At 45.5% G+C, this 18,316-nt stretch overlaps 1 protein-coding gene across 4 annotated transcripts; it reads right to left on the reverse strand.

The window, feature by feature from the left end:
• Nucleotides 1-238: 238 nt before the first annotated feature.
• PPIH (peptidylprolyl isomerase H) lies at nt 239-18,055 on the reverse strand. 4 transcript variants are annotated; one of them, XM_037149725.2, is made up of 10 exons: nt 17,949-18,055; nt 17,527-17,591; nt 17,170-17,193; nt 16,859-16,903; nt 16,556-16,598; nt 13,631-13,723; nt 10,264-10,351; nt 9,737-9,777; nt 8,872-8,961; nt 239-436 (listed from the first exon to the last, which is right to left on the reverse strand). In XM_037149725.2, exons 1-9 carry the CDS (start codon nt 18,012-18,014, stop codon nt 8,893-8,895), a joined length of 534 nt encoding a protein of 177 aa, XP_037005620.1. In that variant the 5' UTR covers nt 18,015-18,055; the 3' UTR covers nt 239-436; nt 8,872-8,892. The 4 variants fall into 4 exon arrangements, with proteins under 4 accessions (XP_037005620.1, XP_053516670.1, XP_053516671.1 ...); XM_053660695.1 differs by lacking the exon at nt 239-436 and adding an exon at nt 5,323-6,292; XM_053660696.1 differs by lacking the exon at nt 239-436 and adding an exon at nt 6,454-6,595.
• Between the last annotated feature and the right edge of the window lie 261 nt (nt 18,056-18,316).

Consider the following 18,316-nt stretch of genomic DNA (forward strand, 5'->3'; position numbering starts at 1 on the left):
CTAGGGCGTTGCCTTTTCTGCTTGATCAGTCTGAACCTAAGAGGGGACTGCGACCACTATTTGTAAAGTTGAGGTGTCAAGTGGACATAGCAAGGGTCTGGCTCGGGCCTGCACTGGCTGTGCACCTGGAGCACCAGTTCTCCTGGCTGAAGCTAAGGTGTGAGGAGATGGGTTGTCATTAAAGTAACAACACACACACAAGCAAAAAACCCCCAAAACAAAACAAAACAAAACAAAACAAAACAAAAAACCACCTTTATTTACAATTGAAACATAGGGAAAATCTTGGGTTCTGAATCTGTGATACTTCCAAGGTCTCTTGGTCAAACCGGGCAACGGCAGGCCAGGAAGCAGACTCGGGGACCAAGGCAGATATTCGTACTCAAGAGCATCGCCCAGAGAATGGGCAGGCCTGCAACGGTGGGGACGCGGAGGTCTGTGAAGGAAGAGATAAGCAGCTCAGAGGACTGGAAGTGAAGTTTCAATGGAACAACCTTCCCACCTTTATGCTCCTGATCCTCTTGTCCCCAAAGAATAAAGACTGGTGTGATTCTTTTTTTTTCTCTAAAAATATTTTATTTATTTATTTTTAGAGAGAAAGGAAGGGAAGGAGAAAGAGGAAGAGAAACATCAATGTGTGGTTGCCTCTCATGCTCCCCCAACTGGGGACCTGGCCCACAATCCAGGCATGTGCCCTGACTAGTAATTGAACCGGCAACCCTTTGATTTGCAGCTCACACTCAATCCACTGAGCTACACCAACCAGGACATGATTCTTGACATAGGCCAGACCTCAGGTTCTCCCGAGCAAAGTTGAAAAGTATGTTATAAAGGAACCAAGAAGAGAACTAATATTCCAACAAGTGTATTATCTCATTATTTACCTTTCAAAACTCTGTGCACTATACATTATACAATTAAGCAAGGAGAAAACTAGGGTCCCGAGGGGTTTAATGATTTGATGGTGATGGGACTTTCTAATATACTGGTTCCAAAGAATGTATCTTTTTGCAAGAAAGGAAGGGAGAAAGAACACATCAATGGAAGAGAGAAGCATCAGTTGGTACCTCTTGTATGTGCCCAGACCAGGGGTCGCTTGTGCCCGAGCCCTGACCAGGGATCAAAACTGGTAACAGGAAAATGCTGCAACTAACTGAGCCACATTAGCCAGGGCACATGTATTTTTTTTTTTGCCAGGCCCTGTGGCACTCTGTGCAGCTGCAGAACAAAAAGCAATCTTTTACTTGCAGGATTTGGTCCCAGGGTTTGGAGAAAGGAAATTCCGCACCCTGTTTATGGCCTCAGAGGTAGCTGTATTAAAAGAACACGGTGAGTACACTCAGATACTACACCTTTCCCCGCCCTCCAAATGTCACCACACCCTTCTTCCCCCAGAGGACAGGGAGCCCTGGTGTCACAGTGAGGCTCCAAGAGAAGTTGGACTCTGGACCCTAATGCAGAATGTGCAGAAATGTATAAATGCACTTTATAGGTTGCATGCTGCTCCAGGACCCGAGCTCTGTCACAAACCAGGCACTGTGTTTGTCAGCGTGCTCCCTGCCTCGAGGAGCTCTCAGTCTAGAGAAAACCCAACAGACACGTCTGCGTGAAACGTTGTGATGGAGAGATGAACCAAGTACTGGGAGCTCACAGGAGGGGCCATTGACGGCCGAGGCCAGGGGCAGGGAGAGGGAGGAACTGGGGGTGATTCAAAGTGGTGTTGGCCACATGCTCCCAGGAGGGGCTGGGGGCACTATGGTTAGTTAAAACTATATATATATATATAGTGTGTATTTGTTATGAGATATGTGCTCAATGTAGAAAGTTCAAGGATATATAGGACTACATAAATTGAAAAGTCTCTTTGCTATCTCTACTCTGCAGAGGTAACCATTATTAACAGTTAGCTACGAATCACTACAAAAATTTCTGAAGTAGCTACTTAAAATAAATAGTATCATAGCCTATATAATGTATCACATCTTGACATTTTCACTTAATTTACCCTAGAAATCCTGCCAACACGTGCAGATCTACCTGTTTCTTTTTAAGGCCAGCGTATACATTGACGGGGGTACCTCAACGTGTGTAATGCCCGGTTACGACGTAAGGGTCTTTGCCTCTGCATGGTCACGCACCATGTGACATTCCGGTCAGCCATGGACTGCATGTACGATGGTGGGCTGGTAAGATTATAATGGAGCTGAATAACTCCTACTGCTTAGTGACGTTGTAGCCATTGTAACATCATGGTGCAATCCATTACTCATGTGTTCAGGATGCTGCTGGCGTAAACAAAGCCACTGCACTGCCAGTCTTATAAGCACAGCACATGCAAGGCTGTACACTGATAATAAACAACTATGTTACTGCTTTATGCATCACTACATGATGCTTTTTATCATCAGAGTGCACTCTTTCTACCCGGGAAAGTTTGCTGTAGAACAGAATACTGTGCTTCACCAGCAGCGTTGCACGCTTATCACATCTCCTAATTTCATCTTTTTCTCTGGTGCTTGATTTAATCTCAGGTTGTTCAGGGCAGGGACAAACAGTGTCCCACACAACAGGAATGCAAACATTTGCCACCAAATCTAGTGCCCCCAAGACCAGTATTTTGGTGTGGAACCTTTCTCTGGCCTGGACCGCTGCAGGGGACACCTTACTGGCCTCCACCTCATCCTCCACTTTGCTGCCAGAATCAACTTTTGAGAAAGTCCAATCACAGTGTTCTCCTGCTCAAAATCCCTCTGGGACTCCTACTGGCTTGGTTCTTTTGGAAGATCAGGGACTGTTTCGAGAATTACAGGGGCACAATCAACCCTGACTCCAGGGAGGAAAAAAATGTACACACTGCCTGCAGCTCACCCCCACCCCCCAGGACAGCACAGGGGCTCCTCAGCCTGCGCTGGTTCTCACAGCCAGCCCTGCCCTCCACCAGCTTCCCCTCTGTCTGCTTTTCAGACCCTTCTGCTTCGGCCGTATTGCACTATTTGCCGTCTCCCACATGTGTCCTGCTGGTGTGCTTGGCTCATGCTGTTCCCTCTGCCTGGAGTGCCTCCCCCAGTTTCAGCCACCTGACAAGCTATTCTCTGGTGTACTAAGCTGAAGCATCGTCTCTTTCAGTCTTCCCAAACTACTTCGGTCAGACACGGACACTCCTACTTCCCTTACTTCGTCCTAAAACCTGCAGTCCATGCTTTATTGTCTGTGACGCCAAGTCTCCCAGGAGACTGTGCGTTCCTTGGAGGCAGGAACTGGGCTTTTTAAATCTGCAGCCTCGTCTGCAGTATGGGGCCTATCTTTTAAGAAAATTTTATTTTTCAATTACTGATGACAGACAGTATTATAGTACTTTCAGGCAAACAGCCTAGTGAGTAAAGACAGTTATATACCTTAGGAAGTGATCACCCGGCACAGGACCAATTTTAATTAATTAGGGCTGAGTCCCGGAAGGGAGGACCAGCCCATGGGCCACCACGCGCCTTTCACAGCCACTCTCCGCGGGCACCCGTCACATCTGCAGGTAATCCCAGAGAGGGGAAGACCACGTCCTAAGTCGCAGCCCCTCCAAACAGCGCCTTCACAAATGTCGCAATAGCCATCACCCACAGGCGTAATTAATCGAAACCTAATCACTATTTGAACTTCAATAATGCCTCATTATAAGCTATAATTGTAAAATTATGTGTTGTGCTAATTATGTATGTTTTCCTCAGATGCAAATGTTAAAATAAACTCTCCAGGGGAGGAATCTGGGGATGAGTAGATTTAACAAGTGTTCCCAAGTGATTCTTCTTCTTTGGGGAATTTGGGGTTCAATGAACTAAACAAAGTCTCTACTGCTGGCCACACATACCAGGTTTGGGGATCACAGGGAGGTGAGCAGCAGTTCAGACTAGTGGGGCTGCCAGGGCCAACAGCCACTCCCTTTTCCAAGAAACTCTCAGGCTTTTAAAACGGAGGTTCCACCAGCCCATGTGTGATTATAAGGAGCAAAGAACCCAGTTCAGACTGCAGCAGGAGATTCCTGAGGGCCAAGGTTCCCTTACGCATCCAAATTTATCGTAAAAGGCTTTTATAGGACCCCAAGATAAAAATCAACGTTCCTACATCGAACAAAGATTATACAGAAAACTTCATTTTTACTAAAACCAAAGTCAGAGTCTAAGGCAAAACACAAGAGTTCTGAAAGGAAATGATACAGTGGATCAGGTGGCCCCACCCACCTTTTATCTCCTTATATTTTCAGGGCCTAGGCACAAGGCCTCAAGTGCATCATTAGGTGACATCTTGATCTGAATGCAGTAGATTCCTGCATTCAGTGCCACCAAGACATCATCTCCTCCTAGGTCTTTTCTGATTGGAATGGGGCGGGCTCTCAGAATTAGAGATACTTGTAACTTTATAGCTAGGAAGGAAAGGGATAGGATGGTTCCCTGTTGCCTGAGGAATTATTCTCCTCTTTTCCTTACTTTCTCCCCAGTGACATTACTCAGAAACCCAAGGAGGGGCTTCCATCTCTGGAACTCATGTAGGTCACACTGCCATGTAGATTCCCTAACACCTTAAAACAGGGGTGTCACACTCATTTTCATCGGGGGCCACATCAGCCTCGAGGTTGCCTTCCAAGGGCTGAATGTGACTTTTAGGTCTGTATAAATGTAACTAATTACTCCTTAACTAGGGGCAAGGAGCTCGGTGCTGCTGCCTGGTAGAAACAAGGTGGAGAGCCAAACTCCACCTTGGAGTTTGGCCCACGGGCCTTGTGTTTGCCACCTGTGCCTTAAAACCTATGATGGGGACTTTTGGTAAAGTTAAATGAGATAATGCAAGTAAAATTCTTAGCTCAATATTTGAGCATAAGAAGTATTCAGTGAGTGATAACTGCCTTCATTATATTGTTCCTCAGTGTTATCTACGAAAGCTACAATTCTGAGCAAGCCAGGATTAGGTGTCTGAATTGGCAACACCACACGTGGCTCCTTAAATTTAAGAACTCAGTTGTCACCTTGGCTGGAAGCTACCCTCACAGCACAGCTATAACATTTTCTCCATCGCAGAAAGGAATGTCTGCCGGACAGTTCTGACCCTGAGGGCCTCAGGAACATCGAACAACAGCCCCCGTGGAATCTGTTCTGCTTCCGCTATGGCCTGAGAAGAGGGGCTTTCATGGGGGCAAAGGTTATATGGTCTTTCTTTGCTAACAGTGAGTGAGGCTGACCATTGCCACCCTCAGAAGTCAAACCCCCAAAAAGGGCATCTAGTAACTTTCTGTAAGGGACCCAGAAAAATATAGACAAGAGGCCCAAAATATAAAGAATTTATTTTTTTAATCTTCTTTATTTTATATTCTGTCCTCTGGCAGTAATCAGGTTAATCTTTAGAAGAAAAAGGACCTATGAGTTCAACTTTAGTTACAGCAAAGAGCTAAGGGAGAAAGGGAGGGAATGGCCCGCAGCTATTCAAGGGGGATACAGTCCGAGCAGAAAGGCAAGCTTAGGTGTCAGCTGGGCCTGAAAAGGGACCATCTGGCTGCACAAGAGAGAGGTCTGCATGCAGCTTCCAGCATACACTTGTGCATTCCTGCCTCGGTATTTGCTCACACCAGGTCCCTGCCTAACATGCCTGACATTCTCTCTCTCTCTACTAACTTGTGTAATAAAATTTTACTGAATGCCTATAAGGGCCAGATGCTGTGAACACAAAGTAACTCACAGATAGAGGTATGAATGGTCATTAAGGTAGTCTAGAATTTGACTGGAACTCCATTTGGGGAAAAAGGCAGGGAGAAAAATATATTCTGAGATAATTTGGTGAGTATACAAATAAAACTAAAGAAATATTAGCAAGAATACAGAAAACATTATGATTTGAGGTAGTAAGGACTTTCTTAAACAAGATAAACCACAAAAGCCATAAGCGAAAGACTGGTATTTTTACCTTATCAAAATTTAGAACTTCTGTTTAACAAAGGATATAACCAAAGTTCAGAGAAGCAACACACTGCCAATTTTTTCTTAAACTATAATCTGGACAAAATAGTCACAACATACAAAGAACTAAGACTTCTGGAGAAAATAGTCATAACTTGCAAAGAACTAAGACTCAGAATGCATAACTATTCATATCATTAAGGAAAAAAAAAAATAGCCCTGGCTGGTGTGGCTCAGTGGCCTGCAAACTGAAGGGTTGTGGGACAGGTCCCCAGTTGGGGGCGTGCGAGATGCAACCAACTGATGTTTCCATGTTTCTCTCGCACATCTGCACATCGATGTTTCTCCCCCTCTCTCTGAAAGTAAAAATAAATAAAAGCTTTAAAAAAGAAAAAGGAAAAATAAACTATATGCTACAAACATCTCCCAGAATATTATGTTAGTTTTTTTAAATCCTCACCCAAACATATATTTATTGATTCTAGAGAGAAAGGGAGAAAGAAACACTGACGTGAAAGAAACATCGATTGGCTGCTTTCCACGCTCACTGCAGGCACGAGCTGCAACCTTTGGTGCATGTTGATGATGCTCTAATCCACTGAGCCATCCTGCCAAGGCAGTTTTTTTGGCTTTTTTGTTTTGAAGATTTCATTTATTTACTTTTAGAGAGAAAGAGAGGGAGAGAAACATGCAAGAGATATACTTATCAGTTGCCTCTCACACATCCCCAACTGGGGACCTGGCCTGAAACCCAGGGATGTGCCCTGAATGGGATTCGAACCAGTGACCCTTCAATTCCCAGGCTGGTGCTCAATCCACTGAGCCACACAAGCCAGGACTTGCTTTTTATTTTTTTTTATTTTTTAATGAGGTAGTTTTACTTGAACAGAGAAGGACATAATGCCAAATGGAAACACAACGATGAACAATATACAGGGTCCAGCATAGACAATGCCCCTTTTTATTACAAAATCATAAGCATGTAATTCTGTAACATAACAATATCACACCTAAGCACACCACATGACATTTGAGGTGAAATGTTCAAATTAAAACTATAAATTATCACACGCATAGTATTACCCGACCAACAACACTGAAGCAGGCCTTACTTCTGCCGGACCATGTAGTATAATAACATTTAGGAAAAACAAAACCTCCCAAAATTAGGCAAAGAAAAGGCCCTGGTGGATACACATCCAACTGACGAAGTTACGTCTGGGGACAGGAGTAGGACTGGGGCCACAGGATTGCCAAGGGGGAGTCAGGGGCGGGGACTTTCGCTTGAACTGTTTTGTGTGAAAATTTGTATGAGATTACCATATTTTGCTGTGTATAATGTGCTCCTGTGTATAATGCACACCCATGGTTTTGGCCCAAACTTTTGTGGGAAAAAAAACAAAAACTTTTGTTTTCATTTTTTTAATTCAAATTTTTATTTATTTATACTTAGAAACAAAACCTATTATCACATTCCAGGGTATTATTTTGCATAAGAATATCATTATCGCTTTCTGGAGTTATACTTTTAATGCATAAGCATAAATAAAAGAATTAGAAACATTTATATAGATACAGAATACATACTACTCATATATAATGCACATCCTTATTTTTCCCTGAAAAATTTGGGCAAAAAAGTGCACATTATACATGGCAAAATACAGTATACAGTGTTACTTAATAACCAACTAAAGGAAATACGTACACCTAGATTGGGTGCCTTTCCCTAGAGATCCAACAGTTACTTTGTAGATACCGGGGGGGACTCTGAACATGCACACCGGACATTATCGTGGTTATGGAGGATGTTGTTGTTTTTAGGAGCTGCTTGTGAAGTGTTTACGGGTAAAGTGTCATGAAGCCTTTAGCTTTCAAATGGGAAAGAAATGAAGGAAGGGAAAGGGAGGAAAGAAGGAATGGGAATGTGAGAGGACGGAAGAAGGAAAGAGAAAAACAAGTGTCGAAGCAAAATGATAAATAAGAATGTTAATCTAGCTGAAATGTATATGGGTGTTGCATGTCCTATTCTTCCAACTTTTTGGCAGGTGTGAAAATGGGAGAGAGAAAGTCACCACCATTCTAGCTGGAAGTGATCAATTTCTCCCTTGAATTCTTATGACACTTGGCAACGTCACTCACATTACTAGTGATAACCTCTCAGAATGTATCCTATTCCTTATAAGCTCCTGAAAGGTAGAGACATCCTTCAATGTTTTGCCCTCCTCAGCACGCCTAGCATGACGCCCAGCACAGAGCAGGCAGTGGCAAGAATGGGTAGAAAGTGGCTGGTGTGGCTCAGTGGACTGAGTGCCGGCCTGTGGACCAAAAGGTTGCCGGTTTGATTCCCAGTCAGGGCATGTGCCTGGGTTGTGTTGGAGGTAAGTGAGAGGCAACCACTTGATGTCTTTCTCCCTCCATTCCCCACTCTCTGAAAATAAATACATATTAAAAAAAAAAAGAATGGGTAGGGTGTCAGGTTCACCTACGAAGCTGGCAAATACAAGTCAGGAACTGGATTTGCCCTGTCGGGTCTAGTGAGAAGCAGGACAGGTCTGTCTCCTGACTGCTCAGGCTGACCCGGCAGGGAGTCACCCAGAGCTGGTGCCACATCTCTCCACGGAGACTGCAGTCTGCGAGAGCTGTCACAAACTGCCTAAGGCGTTCAGGCTGATACTCTGTAAGTCACAAAGCGGTAGAAAAGTAAAGTGCCCTAATAACTCTTTCTCTTGTGATCCTCATAAGGACCCTAAGAGAGAAGTACTGTCTCCATTTGACAGATGAGGAAACAGGCTCAGAGAAGGGAAGTGACCCCTGCTAGGTCACCAAGAGAGGAAATGGCTCAGTCCCACGTCTTCCAATCTAAGGTGCTTTCCACTAGGCCACACTGCCTTCTCTGGGGCGACTCCCAACCAGAAAGAGAAGACGCACTTACCTGATTCAGTCTTGCTTGGGGCTACATCTCCCCACACTGTGAGATCACCACGGGCAGCTTGGGCTTATTGTTGGGCCCCGTGGGAACATTCTAAGACAGAAAGCACAGTCAAAATTCATCCACTCAGCTGCACACACTCCTTAAACATTACTGATGTCTGCCAGCCCCTGGGCTAAGGACTGAGGGATCAGAGGCTGAAATGACAACAGTCCATGTCCTAGCAGATAGGGAAAACACATAATACAGATAAAAAACAATATGCACATTTAAAAATATCAAAGCTATGATATGTAACAATATAATAAGTTATAAGAAAGTATAAATGGGGCAGAGGAAGCAACTAAACATTGCTTGAAGAGGTCAGGGCAGGATTCCCAGAACAGGGGATTATCTGAGCTGGACTGAGGATAAATGGGACGGAGGAAAAGAAAGGAGAAGAGCACTCCAAACAGAGGAAATAGCATGAGCGAAAGCTCAGGGGCAAGAAGGAACAAGGGACAGTGATGTGTGAGAAAAGCTAGTAGCCCAGTGTGACTGGAACGTGGAGGCAGCAGTGGCAGCAGGGGAAGGGAAAGGCAGGCAGGGGCCAGGTCACGAGGGATCTTGAATGCAGTGCTGAATAGGAGTTTATCAAGTAGGTGGAGGGGCCACCCCAGGCCATAGCTCCGTGTGTATCACAGAGGCTAATTATAGGCCAGAAACACTTGGAAGGCATGCGGTCTCTCCTCCTTTCCCTTGAAGAAGTCAATGGAATGGATGACCGGGCCTAACAGACGAAGCCCGCTCAGGATCCTCTCGTTCTTGACCCTAGTCAGGTAGTACCAGACCAGAACAACTGAGGAAAAGGAATCAAAACAGGACTTACCTCAATCTTTCTCATCACTAGAAGTCCATCAATAATTTTCCCTGTAAGAAGAGCATGAGATGGATTTCACTATTCTCATTTGCATAGCATATTCTGGCTTTCAATGCTCATTCTCACACCATTGTCTCATTTGATCCTCACACCAATTCAGGAAATTGAGATTCAACAGAGGTGAAATGATTTACCCAAGGTCACAGAGAGCACACTAAGTAGCAGAATTAGGGCTCAAACCTGAGTGATTGCAAAGCCCCACTGCACCATGCTTCCTCTGGGGTATTTCTTGAGCACCACCCCCCTGGGTTTTCCCCCCATACCTATGTATCACCTGAGTGGTAGCACACTTTATCAGATGGCCCCTTTGTCTTTCCATGCATCTCCCCACCTCCCACTGCTGCCACCTCCCCCCTACTACACAGAGTGGGTAAACTAGTCAGGCTCTCTTGGTGTGAGTGTGCAGGGAATGGCTTCTTTGGAAGTCCCACTTTGGGTGAATGGGGCCAGGACCATGGCACAGGAGCAGGACTCACCAAACACTACGTGCTTCCCATCCAGCCAGTCACACTTAGAGCAGGTGATGAAGAACTGGCAGCCATTTGTACTGGGACCGCTGTTTGCCTGACGGAAACCAGATATACCTGCAGTGAGTTCTCCTGGCCACGCTGGCTGAAGAGAGAGACTACACAAAGAACCTGCGGCCCTGATTCCTCCACACTTTCTTTCAGCAAAACTCACTGAGCATTCATTACAAGCCCAGGCCTAAGCTAGGACCCACGGATACAGAGATAAACTGGACACACAATCTCTGCCCTCAAGGAACTAGATCCTTGAATAAATGTACATTTCTCCTACAGTGTGAATTTTTATTATGGGAATGACTTTATGGGACCTGATTTGCTGTGTTTAGTCCAATACTAGTTGTAACTGAACTACAATGACAGAGCATCTACCAGGCGAGGAAAGGCCTGCTGTCTGTGCCATAAGCTGCTTTGTCTGAGTGGTGTTGTACTATTACAATGGTAATCTAAAAAATTTAAGAAGGTGCAAGTTGTGAGTGATATGATAGAAAAATGACTATATTTAATCAAAGACATTTGCTTTTTACTACTATACCCAAATCCTTTGTTATTGAATTTTACAGAAAAAGTATTTTTTAAAATAGAGAATCTGAAACTTTGTAGGCGTGGCTATATCCCTTCCCTTTTCCTCCCTTAAAATTATTTTTACATCATTATAGTTAATAACACATCATCAAAGAACAGGCACAACCACAATGCAGAGCGGTGCTTTGTAAAAGGAGACCTTTGACCTGCATACAGAGTGCACTTCCGCTCATCCCACACTGACACCCCAAACCGCCCTCAGTGTGCTAAAGCCCGACTTTTGTACATCAAGTTTCAGCAGCACTGTCTTACATCCATGTTGGTGCACCACGAACATATTATGACGCTTCCCCTATTTTGGAAAAACATGAGAAGAAAATGGAAAACTGAAAGTACTAGTACTGTTAAAAGTACAGGTCTTACAAAACTGTTACTGAGGCAAAGCTGGAAATTATTGGATAACTAGCTTTAATCAGATATTAGATTTAAATTGGTTGATTCCGTGTTCAACTGTGAAGGAATAAAACTGTTTATGATATACTATAAAGCCATTAAAGACATTGTCTAAGGGTAAGCTCTAATTAGGGATTTCGTACTATATTTGAGCAACTCGCCATGTAAGATGAGGTTATTTTTGGTTTTCGTACATGTGTTCGGTAACACCTCACACATGAAAATCAGGCATTTTCTGGGCCAGTCAGAATAGGCCTAGGCTTTGGAATGAGGCATAGGCCTCTCAGGGGTCCCAGTTCATCCTATCCACCCACCCACCCACCCATCCAATCTAGTTTGCTGCTCTATGTCTAAACATTTATTAGCGAGCAGACAGGAAAGCAGCCACACGACATGTTTTCAGAGCTCAGGGGACACTCTGCCCTTAGCCACTTCTTTGTTCATTCTGCAAGGCAGTATGACTTACTGGTTTAGAGAATCTGCTGTGGATTCTCGGGAGCCAGGCGACCTAGTGCGAATCCCAACTCTACCACTGACTGCGTGCCCTGAGTTTAGTCCCATAACCTCTCTCTGTGCCTCCGTTTCCTCATTCGTACCTATCTTAAAGATGTGGAGAAGCTTTAAATAAATTAACGCAAATAAGGTGCTTGTTGACTAAGTGCTCAATAAATGTTACCCATTATTCTGATCATCTTCCGGCCATTCATCAATATCTGCTCGACACCTTTCTGTGTCAGGCATAGGGCTTAGAGATCAAAGAGACCCAGTCCCTGCCCCTGAGGAACACGTGATTTAGTGAAGACAAGAGCAAAAACAACCATGCCACCGAACACTGACAGCACAATTCAACCAGTGTCAGCCTGAAGGGAGCAAGGACCAAGCTGCCTTCCATTTTTCTGACTCCTCCATCGATGCTAACATAGCGGCATGAACTCCGAGCTGTTTTAATGCTCCTGGAGAAGATCCAAGCTAACCTAAGCCACTTCTCCACCCTTTACCTGCACTTGCCCAACCTGACTTTCCTAAGAGGGGGCTTACTGTACTGCTGGTCCCCTCAGTTATCAGGGCAGCCTCCTAATGGGCTTCTCCGCCCCGGCCTCTCCATTCCCATGTGCCACTCACACTGCAGCTAGCGTTTTTGTTCGAAAACACAAAGTTTGATCAACTCTGCTCAAAAAGTGTATGGCTCTCTGTAACCTATGAAAGGAAGTTCACACACCTCACCCTTATTCTGCCATGTAAAGCCCTTCGGGAGCCAGACGACCTGCCTCTTCAGGTCTCTTACTGGCCTGTCCACTCCACCTGCCGTTCCCATCCTATGTTCTTCTCAGCACCTTCCTCACTTTCTGTCCCTCAACCAGGGCCACATGCCCTCTGGTACAGAACTCTTTCAAAAACTCAAATGTCCCCTCCTCTGTGACACAGCCTAGCCCGCCCCCCAGCAGCAGTCATTCCCATTCCTCAGGGCCCTCACAGAGTCCTTACATACAGTAAGGTGTCCTTACATACAGTTAAGTGTTCTCACCTTAATACACCGATGGCATGGACTGCACTGAACTATACTTGTTGTTTTGCATGAGTGATACCCCCATTAGACGTTAAGTGACATAAGGACAGGAATCAGGTCTCATACCTTACCGTGGAGCCCGAAACAGAGAGGACATCAACAAATGTTTACTTGATGACTGCCTAAGTGGGTAAGTGGTGGAGAGGGCAAGCAGGGAACGTGCACACAAACATTGGATCTGGGGGTGTGAGATTTGGGGCACTGCCAGAAGGAAAAGGGTGATGAGCAGGAGGGAGGAGGTTGGAGAGAGGGAGAAGCAAGGTGGGAGGGGTAAGGGAAAATGAGGAGTCAGAGGTGAATGTGGGGAAGCGAAGGAGAGTGAGCAGGAGTAGGGTAGATGAACGGTTTTAAGTGAGGTGGGCAGAGGGACTGTAAAAGAGTGACCTGTGTGAGTGGAGTTATAAGTGGGGAGGGGAGTGCCGGGGCAGGGGGTGTGAGTGGAGAGCAATGAGTGGGGAGTGAGTGAAAGGAGGTGACCAGCCAATAGGCAGTGTGAGTATATGGGCACTGAGAAGTGAGGCTAAATGCTCAGCCACATGACTTGGCTCAGATAAATGGTAAAAAACACATAGCAGAGGTCAGTTTTAGTTCCCCTAACCAACAAAATCAAACCACACTGAAAAAAGAGGTGGGCACAACCGAGGTGAGTCCTGGGCTGAGCAAGAGAAGAAAAGCATTTGCTTTCATCCAAAGAGACACCACTGAGCCTCAAGAGGGGCCCAGAAACCAACTGGCGATAAATCTAACTCCAAGTCTTGACTGGACCTCACTTACCATGGAAAGCAGGCCTGGAGCTGAGTGTCTAAGTTTAAAGTTTTCATCTGCAAATGGTCCCCGGTATATACTGGCGACTCCAGTACCATCTCCCTGAGCAGAGAGAAGGGAAGTATTAGCAACTCGCAAGTGCTGGTCCCTCCAGAGACCAGAAAAAGACAGCTGCTGCACCTGCAGTCTAGCTTCCCTAAAGTCCACGCTTGCTGGCCCTATCCTGAAGTCAAAGCAAGCCCCGTCCAAGGCACACGTAGCTTACTACCTGGCCAGATCTCACAGACTGGGTAAAAGAGGTCAGAGCTGGGCCTCTAGAAAGACAGGTTAAGACACTAAGTAGGGAACAGCACAGTGACCATATAGACAATCCTTGCCATTCTCAGACTCTCCTGCCTGCAGTCAGTCACATACAAGTACCCACCTAAGTGACTGTTACCCTACCCCACCTCCCAAACCATGTGGTGGGTGAGCCGTTGGAAACCTAGTGTGTACCACGTGATAGCACCCTCCTCGCCAGTGCTGATTCGTCCAGGGGAGGGCTCTAATTTCCCAATAAACCTAGGGGACAGATCAGCTACCATATCATCCTCTGTAACTGCACTAGCTATTGCTCTCCAGAAGCCAGAGTAGGAAAAATGACAAAAATGAATTTTCAGAGCAAACATTAGAAAGCAACTTAAATTTTCAACAATAGTGGGTTGATCAAATAAATTCACTGTCTATTCATTATGGAATATTAGGTAGCTATTAGAAAAAGTGTTTTGGAAGAAGACTTAATAACAAGGGAAAATGCAAACAATTGTTAAGTACAAAAAAATTAAAACATATGTATGATCTGCCCTGGCTGGTGTGGCTCAGTGGACTGAGTGTCGGCCTGCAAACCAAAAGGTCACTGGTTCAATTCCCAGTCAGGGCACATGCCTGGGCTGCAGGCCAGCTGAGGGCAAATGAGAGGCAGCTGGTCAATCAATGTATCTCTTACATACTGATGTTTCTCTTCCTTTCTTTCCCCTTCCCTTCCCTTCCCCTTTCTCTAAAAATAAATAAGTAAAATCTTTAAGAAATTTAAACATATGTATAATTTATGTCTGTTAGAAATTGTAGTTGACACACATACATTTGCAAAGACTGACAGCTGTAAACTAAAATGACAAGAGTTATTCCGTGAGAGATGACTTACTTCATTTCTTGTACTTTTCTTTTACAAAAAGAAAAGCCCTGGCTGGTGTGGCTCAGTGGACTGAGTGCCAGACTGAGAACCAAAAAGTCACCAGTTCGATTCCCAGTCAGGGCACATGCCTGGGTTGCGGGTCAGGTCCCCAGTTGGGGGTGCGCAAGAGGCAACTGATCTGCATGTCTCATACATCGATGTTTCTCTCCCTCCCTTCCCCTCTCTCAATAAATAAATAAATACCAAATATTACTAAAACAAACAAATATTCTTGGTCCAACTTTAGAAGGTCTCAAATCCTGCTTCTTCTGCCTCTTGCTCATTCTGTTTTTAATTCTCTATGAGTGGCTCTGAGCAGTTGCCTCTCTCTGATGTTCAGCCTTCTGGCTGACCAATTATTATCTAATCCTGGGGCTATCAGCAGGTGACCGGGTGAGTCTGGCAATGACCAGTAAGAAGTTGGTCCTGTTCCCGCGAAGTCAATATGGCGATACGGAAGCCAATGGGAAGAAAGAAAAGAAGGCAGAGAATGTCTTCACAGTCCTTCTTACCAGCTAACAAAGAAATGCATGGTGACCCCAAGCCTTAGTACCATCAGTAGTGGTCAGGGGCTGCAAACTATGGGGGCAGATGACATAAACAAGGGAAACAGGTGTTGGGGACTACGGTGAAATGGCAAGGACACACCTTGTCTAAAAGAAGCAATTATTTGATTTCAACTAATTGTCACCGCATGAGAAACATAGGCCTAGTGCACTCCTATTTTCCATTCTTTAGAGAGGAAACAAAACTCCAGAATTTTTTGCCAGTTTTGCAGCATCATAAAGATGAAAGAAAACATATCTGAAAGCCTGATTTGGCCTAAAATCTGCACTTTGTAACTTTACCTGGATAGGAAAGAGAGAACTCTTTAAAACCCTAAGGTCAGGGGAAGAGTGACAGACTGACTCCAGGGGACACACAGAAACTCTAACAGGAAAGTCATGCTTAGTAGCAGAGCGCTACTCCACTGGGCTCTCCCAGTGAAGAGAGAAAACATCCCTTCAGAACTGTCTACCTCTCTTGCTGATTCCTTGTACCCTAATCAACTTATGATTAAAAACTCAGCTTTTCAGGCACTGTGATACTGGAAGTGAAAAGGAAAATGGAGCATAAGCAGTTAGCTCACTGAAAAGGGACTACTATTTAGTTCAAACAAGTTGCATCTGATTTGTAGCTGAGTTTCACATAACTAATTAATTTGGATCTGTCATGGATCGTCTACAGGACAGGTGGCAAACACAAGGCCTGCAGGCCGAATCCCGCCCTCTACTTTGTTTTATCCGACCCGACACCTTGTTTCTACCCAGTAGCAGCACCGAGCTCCTTGCCCTTAGTTAAGGAGTAGTTACATTTATACAGTGCTAAAATTACATCTGGCCCTTTGAAGGCAACCTTGAAGCTGATGAGGACCCCAGTGCAAATGAGTTTGACAGTCCTGCTCTACAGGTATGTTGGAAAATGTCCATTTCTGTCCCTGAAAGGCTGAGACTTGGAAGCTGGTGACTCAGTCAAAGTACTGATGTGTGTCACCTGATGGTACAGTGAGTGGTAGCCAGCAACGTTCAAGGGCATTCCCATCCCCATCTCCTCCCCGCATCAAGCCTGGCTATTTTGTTCTCAAGCCTTAGGAATGGGTCCCTATAGTAAAAATAGTAGCAACAGCAATAACAAAAAATAAAGAAAGATTCTAAAGCTTTGATAGGAAAGGAACTACTTACATTAACAAAATCTCCACCCTGAATCATGAAATCCTTTATGACCCTGAAACAGAGAACAAAGGATTCTGAGATAAGACTCTGGTTTAGGAAAACAATGATTTACTCATTGTAGTTTAGATTAACATTGATTTCAAAATACAATGTTTATCACTTGGACTTTTAAGAAATCTTCCAATCAATCCTTGAGTTCACAAAAACATTCTTTTTCAAGATCTAAGAAGTATCGTATGGTTTCACTTTCCTCTAGAGGAAATCCCCCAAGGAAGTAATTCTAAAAGCCCCAAGGGTTTGCCTTGGCCTTACCTGTGGAAAGTGCTTCCTTTGTATCCTATAGGAACCCCATCTTTCCTACAGCCAAACAGAAATAAATTTGCTATGATCACAGGTAACAAGCCTTTCCAGTTTACCACATATTTGACTCCAAGTGATTCTCCTAAAGGTGGCCAGGACAAGCGAGATGAAGATAGAATTCAGATGAATACCCTCGGGGTAATACGTTCTATTACTGTCACCAGCAATCATTCAAGGCCTATGGTGGTCCCCCAGTACTCTCAGTGCAGCCCCAGGACACCCCTCAGGAACAAGCAGATAAGTCAACCACGTTTGAGACTCACCTGAATTCTCCAGTGCAGAACTGCCTGAAAGGGAAAAGAGCGAGGGACTCAGTCACCGTGACATCACAGCTGTGAGTGCCCCTAACCTCCAGAGGGGAGAGCACCAACATTGCAAACAGCAAGCCCATCAACCGGCCAGCTAGATGTCCAGGCCCCCAGGCATTCAGATTAACAACGTAAATAGACATGAGGGTGTCAAAACGTGACCGTTCAGACAGAGCAACACCCAGAAGAATACGATCTCAAGGGCAGTGACTGGACGGACAGAGGTAGGCTGACGATTCCACAGGATGAGTTCTGGTTCGGTTAATACGACAAAACTGGAATATATAATCCGGCAGAGCTGGTGCACCTTACCTAAAGTTCTCGGCTGTCTTAGGCACAACGTCAGCAAAGAGCTCGATCTTCATACGGCCAACTTCCTGCAACCGGCGGGAGACAGTCATAAGGTCCGGTCCAAGACCGTGGAGGTCTCACGGAGCAGGGACCGTGAAGGGCTGACCCCTCCCTCCCACATGTACTTGATCTCTCCCACCTCCGCCTCCTTTGCCTATCCTTCTGTTCCGTCCAGACCTTCCACTAGCAGGGCGCTAGGATGCGAGATAAGAGCAAAGCTCTCCATCCTACTCACGCTCACCACGCCCCACAGGTCGGTAGGTTCTGGACCAAATTCACTTTCTAGCTTCCCGAGCCCGCTACCCCTGGGCGGGTGAGTTCTGCCTGCCTGGCCTCTTGCAGTTTCCCTTTGGTGCATGGCTGGGTGGCTTGCTGGACCTCACCTGGCCGCCAATGCTGACATCAAAGAACACCACGGGGTTGACAGGGCTTGAATTTGCCACCGCCATGGCTCCGACCCGGAAGCAGAAGCCAAGAGAGCGAGGTTCCGGCGAAACTAACACCAGCATCCCGTTTGGTTTCCCGCGCAGGCGCGGGGAGAGCCAACCGAGACTGGGCCCCGCCTCCGGAAGTCCCGGCACACCCCCGCATTGCCCTCAGTACCGAAGGTTCACTTGTTTCCGTGCGGAAAGTGGAAGATTTTTTTTTTTTTTTCAGTGAACCACTGCGGTGGCCAGCGCTTGGTCCTCTGGTGGTTGTGAGACGTCTACAAGCCCTTAGTTCTCTCGACTTTCCCGGGAAACGGGAGTGG

This window comes from Artibeus jamaicensis, unplaced genomic scaffold (genome assembly GCF_021234435.1).
Source record: "Artibeus jamaicensis isolate MK-2021 breed Jamaican fruit bat unplaced genomic scaffold, CSHL_Jam_final scaffold_847, whole genome shotgun sequence".
Lineage (NCBI taxonomy): Eukaryota > Metazoa > Chordata > Mammalia > Chiroptera > Phyllostomidae > Artibeus > Artibeus jamaicensis.

Excerpts from the sequence above, each read along its gene's own strand:
- PPIH (XM_037149725.2), bottom strand. The coding sequence starts at position 18,014 with ATGGCGGTGGCAAATTCAAGCCCTGTCAACCCCGTGGTGTTCTTTGAT. Across the intron at positions 13,724-16,555 it reads AGGGTGGAGATTTTGTTAAT|GGAGATGGTACTGGAGTCGC; the intron begins GTAAGTAGTTCC and ends CTCTCTGCTCAG. Across the intron at positions 9,778-10,263 it reads TGGGAAGCACGTAGTGTTTG|GGAAAATTATTGATGGACTT; the intron begins GTGAGTCCTGCT and ends CTCTTCTTACAG.